The sequence below is a fragment of the Panthera leo genome, chromosome A3 (assembly GCF_018350215.1).
Source record: "Panthera leo isolate Ple1 chromosome A3, P.leo_Ple1_pat1.1, whole genome shotgun sequence".
NCBI lineage: Eukaryota > Metazoa > Chordata > Mammalia > Carnivora > Felidae > Panthera > Panthera leo.
The window spans coordinates 48,211,633-48,217,903 of NC_056681.1; the positions used below are offsets into that span (position 1 = coordinate 48,211,633).

At 51.7% G+C, this 6,271-nt stretch overlaps 1 protein-coding gene across 1 annotated transcript; it reads right to left on the minus strand.

Annotated features, from left to right (window-relative positions):
* Positions 1 to 288: 288 nt before the first annotated feature.
* LOC122215882 (cystatin-C-like) lies at positions 289 to 4,539 on the minus strand. Its single transcript, XM_042931786.1, has 3 exons — positions 4,178 to 4,539; positions 1,468 to 1,581; positions 289 to 640 (listed from the first exon to the last, which is right to left on the minus strand). Exons 1-3 carry the CDS (start codon positions 4,421 to 4,423, stop codon positions 557 to 559), a joined length of 444 nt encoding a protein of 147 aa, XP_042787720.1. The 5' UTR covers positions 4,424 to 4,539; the 3' UTR covers positions 289 to 556.
* Positions 4,540 to 6,271: the final 1,732 nt, after the last annotated feature.

A 6,271-nucleotide genomic window follows, 5' to 3' on the forward strand; every position in this document is an offset into this window, starting at 1 on the left:
AGTTTTCAGGATCAGCAGCAGCCTAGTTTCCCTCCTCTCCTCTGTGATTACCAGGAGTCACTACAGCTAAGGGCTGGGTTCCCAGGCTGCTCCTGGTTCAATCATCTCTCAAAGTGGCAGCATGCCTCCACCACTGCCCCCCCAGCCCCACACACACCCCGGGGAAACTGTCAGTTCTCAGATCCTTGCCTATCCTCTAAAATCAGTTGGGACTAGGAACTCTTCATAAAGACACTGCCCAAATCCTTTTTATATGTATATTCCCGAGATAGGAAATAACTCAAGAGATAGCTGATGTTACCTTTTATTGATGAAGACAGAGCAGAACAAGTGCACTACATACTGGTGCATTTGGAAAACAATTAAAAGAAAGGAGTTTCAGTCACTTAGCATGTTCAAAAAATGCCCCAGAACCCTTTTCTATTTGTCTCCTGGGACCAGCACATTGAGGGGACATCACCTGGACAGGGCCACCCTTCCAAGGATTAGGAGTTCTACAAGGGGGGAGCAGGGTGGGAGAAGGGGGCCAGAGCAACCCAGCCTGTCACAGGGTCCTCTATGCATCCTGGCAGCTGGACTTCACCAGGGATGTCTTGCCCATCCAGGGTACAGTATATATCTGGAAAGAGCAGAGCGTTTTCTGTGAAAGGGAAAAGAGAGGGATAGTTAGGGTTACAGTGCAAAAGGAACAAGTCCAGCCTCGAGATGTCAGAAGAGCAGGTAAAGAACAGTGGCAAGAGTCTCAACCCCCACCTTGCAGAGCCCCAGCACACTAAGCAGGGCTCTGCAGTGACGTCTCGGGCACCATGCCCATCCCTAAAGTCCAAGAGATGAGATCCTGTCCCTTACCTCCAACCAGCAGGATTCCACTAACTCGTTCCCCCTGCACATTCCTTTAAGGAGCAGCGTGTGGAAGGCTCCAGAGCCCCCAAGGGACAGGGCACTGCCCCCAAGTTCCCTGACCTCCAATGGGCCAGCACTAGGACAGGTGCAGAGGGAAGAACCCAGGGGCTGGGATCAGAGTTCAGGAAACACAGGAAAGCCGCAGGGAATGGGGAAGGTATGGGGGCAGTACAGCTTTCCCCAGAGGCCAAGACCCAGGAAGGAGACTAGTATTTGGTGGGCAGGGCAGCACCAGAGGGTTTTGGCTGCTTATAGGCCTCTGATTCCCTCTAATCCGTTTAGGTGGCTGGTGCTGAGATTAAGGGGTTACCTCTCTTCCTCTCTCTCTCTCTCTCCAGCAAACACCCCACAGCTGCTCCTTATCCCACAGGCACATACATGGTGCCCCCTATTCACCAGCTAAAACCCACTTAGAAAGTCAAATTAGTCATGTGCACACACATGTATTCCATGCACCCAACACTGGCACACCCCCACCCCCAGCAATCACACATGATGCATCCCACAGGCATAGGCTCACCCCCACCCCTCTGCCGTGCTTGGCTGCCTCCTCCAGGCACATACCCTTATCAGGTGTGGCTGGTCATGAAAGGGACAGGTGTCCAAGTTGGGCTGGGACTTGGTACATCTGGTTCGTCCAATCTCCACGTCCAAGAAGTAGTTCATCCCAGCCACAACCTGCATACCGGGAGAGCAGGATTTATTTACAATACCCCCCAATTTCACACAAGTTACCTTCCTGCTATTGGGCCCTTACACCAGCATTCACTGCTGCCAAAGCAGGTATCCCAGAAACCACAGCCACCTCCTGAGGGCTGGCCCAGCTGCTGTGCTCAGACTCTCATTGTAATTTGTTCATAGAGGGGCTCCAGAAGGTCTCAGGCAGCCTGGCAGGAGGAGAAGCAGGAAGATGGAAGGTGGAAGCCAGGGTCCAAAATTCTGTTAACCGGGTTCAGGAGAGAAGGCACACTCTGGGGAGCCAGCACAGAGTCAACTAATAAACTCCAGCGCCAGGAGCCAGGGCAGGAACTAAGCCCACAGTGAGGGCTCTGCACTGGAGCAAACAGAGTAGATTTGGTTCTGAAAGACAGTCATGTGATGGGTGCAATTAAGCTAAATTCCAATTAATAGGATCAACCCCATAAATATTCACATTACCTCAGTGTAACAAAGGTTTATTTATTCCTTTATTTCACAGTAAGAAATGACATGTCTCCCTCTCTCTCTCAATGATACACACACAGACACACACACACACACAGTTTAGGCCAATCAATAAAACACTGATCCTGGAATGTCTACATTTTAAGTGTGATTTTTGACGGAAATAATTCTGAAGTGTGTCATACACCTGCCTGTCTTTTACACTGGAGATTTCAGGATAGAGGCAAACCTTGTCCTCACACATGGCATCCCACAGACAGGCCTCCTTAGAACTTGGAGAAACATGGCAGCCCGAGACCAGGATCCACATCCTACCTGGTAGAACCATAAGCAGGTCCCATGATCTCTCTGCTGTCACTTACCCCAGTGAGCTGTGGCACCAAGCTAGTGTCACACTGGAGAGCAGCAGGCTGGGGGCAACCTAGTGAACAGGGAGCACATGTCCCATCTAAAGGACACAGTGCCAGCCAAATGCTACAGGAGGAGAAATGGTCAGTTCTGGGCCCACCTTCTGAAGTTTTAAGAGAAGGTGCGTGGGTCCTAAATGCTGGCATGCACTACCAGGCTTTCATTGCTGTGAGGCTCTATTCTGCTCTCAAATGGGCCCCAAGCCAGCTGGCCCAAATCCTTGCCCTCCTTAGAGGATGAACACAGAGCCGCAGAGCCACAGTGCCCCTTCCTCACACTCCCTCCCACCTGTCTCTGGATTCCCATGGCTATGTTCTTTATCTGACCAGAACTCCAGGACAGGCTAGCAGAGGCAGGGGTCAGGAGCAATCCACTCAACTACCTCTGGATGTTGGCGATGATGGGGCAATATCAGGTTAGGGAATGTGATGGCACACACGAGAGGCTGCTCCCCATGGACGTGACCTGTGGAGGGAAGCAACCCTCCAGGAGCATTTCCTCCAGGATCTCAGGACAGATTTGAATTCATATGCCAGACCCTTTGCTCTGGGATGCACTGGGTACCACAGGCCAGCTCACTGACCCATCTGTGTTTGCTGACAACCTCTGGGTGCTGAGGGAGGATGTTTGGCGTGGGCCCCAAACTCCATTGTAGGATGAGGACATGGAGGCCAAGTTAGTTTAGTGGCATCTATCGAGAGGAGACTCAGAGAACAGGTCACTTCTACATGGCCCCAATCATCTCAAGAAAACATGTGGCCAGCCCAAACTGAGCCCCAGTGTGCACCACAACTGGCTGGACCCTTCAAAAATGCCAGGGTCATAGATGGAGAGAATGCTCCAGAGTAAAGAAGGCTGCAAGACAGTGCCTGCACCACATGATCTGGCAGTCCTGAGCCATAAAGGACATCAGTGGGACAACCAGTGACATTTGTATAAGGTCTGAGTTTTAGATAATTGTCAGTGTTGATTCTGATTTCCAAAATGTTATTGTGCGCTCCTCAGAAAATGCCCTTCTTTCTAGGAAATACACAGAGAAGTGTTAACTCTCAAAAGGTTCAAAAACACAAATGCACGTATCCCCATACACACATGTATGTGCCTACTGGAAAGCAAAATGGCATAATTTTAACATACAAGGAATCTAGCTGTAGAATCTACAAGGATTTTATGCACTATTTTTGCTACTGCTCTGTAAGTCTGAAAAGTTAAAGTTAAAAGGAAAAAGTGCTTTAAAAAAATCCTTTAGTGGCAAAGCCAGGAGGGCAGCTGGGCATGGGGTCTGATTTTCCTTTGCTCGTGGTCATTTAGTGACAGCTCACACTGGGCCCCCGTGTCCCGTGAGGCTGGAGCATGGACACAGTGGGACTGGATAGGGGCCTTGACCCCCGCACCGCAGCCTTCTGGCCAGGCTTGGAGCTTGAAACCTGAAATGAAGGCCATGGGGGTAACCCAGTGTGCCACCGGGGTCCCTGGCACTCCCGGAGACATGCATGCGAAGGGCTGGCTGTGAGGGACCAGAGAGACAAGGGACACAGCCCTCTGAGATGCAAGGGAACGTCTGTGGTCCCCGCCCAACCCCTAGAGGCTCGGAGACTGATCCAAGACGCTGGGCCGGCAGATAGGGTCCTTGCTGGTGACGTCAGGCAGCCGCGCCCTCTACTCAGGGCCGCGCAGCCCCCACAGCCCGGCTCGTACGCACCTGCTTTCGGGCACGCACCACCCGCATCGCACGGCTGTGGTACGCGTCGTTGCTCGCCTTGTTGTACTCGCTGAGGGCGAAGTTCAGCGCCTGCTGCACGCCCTCCTCGTTGACGTCGGCGTCCAACGGGGCGCCCACCAGCGCAGACTTGTTGTTTCTCCTGCCGGTCCCGGGACTCACAGCCAGGGCCAGAGTCAGGCCCACAGCGGCTAGCAGGAGCAGCGGGGTGCGCAAGGACCCGGCCATGGTGTGTTCGCGATTGACAGCGCACAGGTTACCGCAGGAAGTGATCCAACGTAGATAAGCAGCACCCAGCTGGCCGCCGCGCTTTTATTCCCTCAGCCCCACCCTTGGGCCTCCCCGCCCTCCCCGGCTCCGCCTTTTCCGCCCCCACCTACCCCTCTCCGCGGAAGTCCTGACCCTGCTCCCGGGTCCGGCCTCTACTTCCTGTACTTCCCTAACCCAGCGCCTCCTTGGCAGTCCCAGCCCTGTAGCCTTAGTTCGGGCCCCTTTGACCGCACTTCTGGCCTTATTCTTCGGGTTAGGTTCGTTTTCTCTCCCCCAAGCTCCGCCCTTCCTCTCAGCGTCTCTCCTCCATCTAAATCCCGCCCCTCTACAGTGTGCTATCCTTGGCCCTCCCAGCCCCGCCCCTCAGCTTCTATCCCTCCACCTAAGTCCTCCTCCCATCGCGCCTGCCCTGTCCCTGAGTCCAGCTCCACCCAGCCAGCCCTGACCCCTGCTCTGGACGGAGGGCTCCCAAGCCTAGCTCACTGTGGTCTTGCAGAAGGTGTCACTCCTCCCAGAGCCTGCAGTGCTTGTAACCCCCAGCCCTGTCTCCTGTGAAGGGGGAAATAGCGCTCTGGCTTCCTGGGGGTTGAGCATTGCATCTCAGTCTAGGAATCCCCAGAGTAGGGGGGAGGTTTAGGACGGAGAAAAAGGAAGAGCCTGTCTCCCTTCTGTTCTGGGGAACTCTTTTGCAAAACATAAATTAATTAACCTTTATTTGGAAAAAGGTCATTGGGTTATCTTTTTCACAATTCATTTATTTATTCAACTGACAAATCTTTGGGACTTTTCTCTGGCCACGAGGTATCGGGTTTGTAGGTTGAGGATGGGCTAGTGAGCCTTGGACTTGTCGGAGGGCAACTGCCCAATAGAGATGCAATGTGAATCGTGTGTGACTTTGCATTTTCTAATACATTAAAAGTAAAAAGACAGGTGAGTTTAAGCTTACTATTTTTGATTTCACCCAATATATCCAAAATATTATTTCAACATACACTGGCAATTGTTTAATGAGATATTTTATGTGTGCGTATCTTTGTGTGTATGTTAAGTATATGGAATCCTGTGTGTATGCTTTACATTCAGAGCAGGTGTCAATTTAGACTGGTCCCATTTCAAGCATCCCATGGTCAAATGAATGTATGTGGCTGTGATGTTGCACAGTCCAGGTTTAGGGTGTGTGGGGGTGGGGTGGGGAGGCAATGATCAGTAATTAGGATCAGGGCATGATATGTGCTCTGTTGAAAGTGAAATAGAAGGGTTTGATAGAGAAAGGTGCTACTAAGTATGGCCAAGGAAACCTCTTGGAGAAGAGAGGCATTTCAGCTGAAACCTAAAGGAAAAGAAGTCTGGCCAAGATCAGGGAGAGATACTGAGAGGGCATCATCTGCTGGGCACTGTATGGATTAACAGAGCCCCCAGTTCAAGACTGTATAGGTCTGGGCTCCAGTATATCTTCTGCAGGAAGTGGTCAAAGGCTCTTTTAGTTATATAGAAAGGAGGAGATACACAGAGCAGGGAAAGAGAGGGCTTCCCTGGTCAGATACTTCTGAGCAGGAGTGGCTATCTTTTGAGGGTGGGGAAAGCCTGCTGGCAGCCCCTGTAGAAAGAGGCAAGAGACAGTGCAATGACCAATATCTGTTTTGCATTTAATAAGGAGACAGAGAATCTTTTGGAAGCTTTTGCCCAGGGTCCATCAAGTAAACAGTCCCCATTGCTTTACATTACAAGTTACCATTTAATTTCACAAGGAGCACACTTACCAGAGAAGCTCTGCTGTCTGCAGCACCAGTCAAGAGGAAGGAGGCA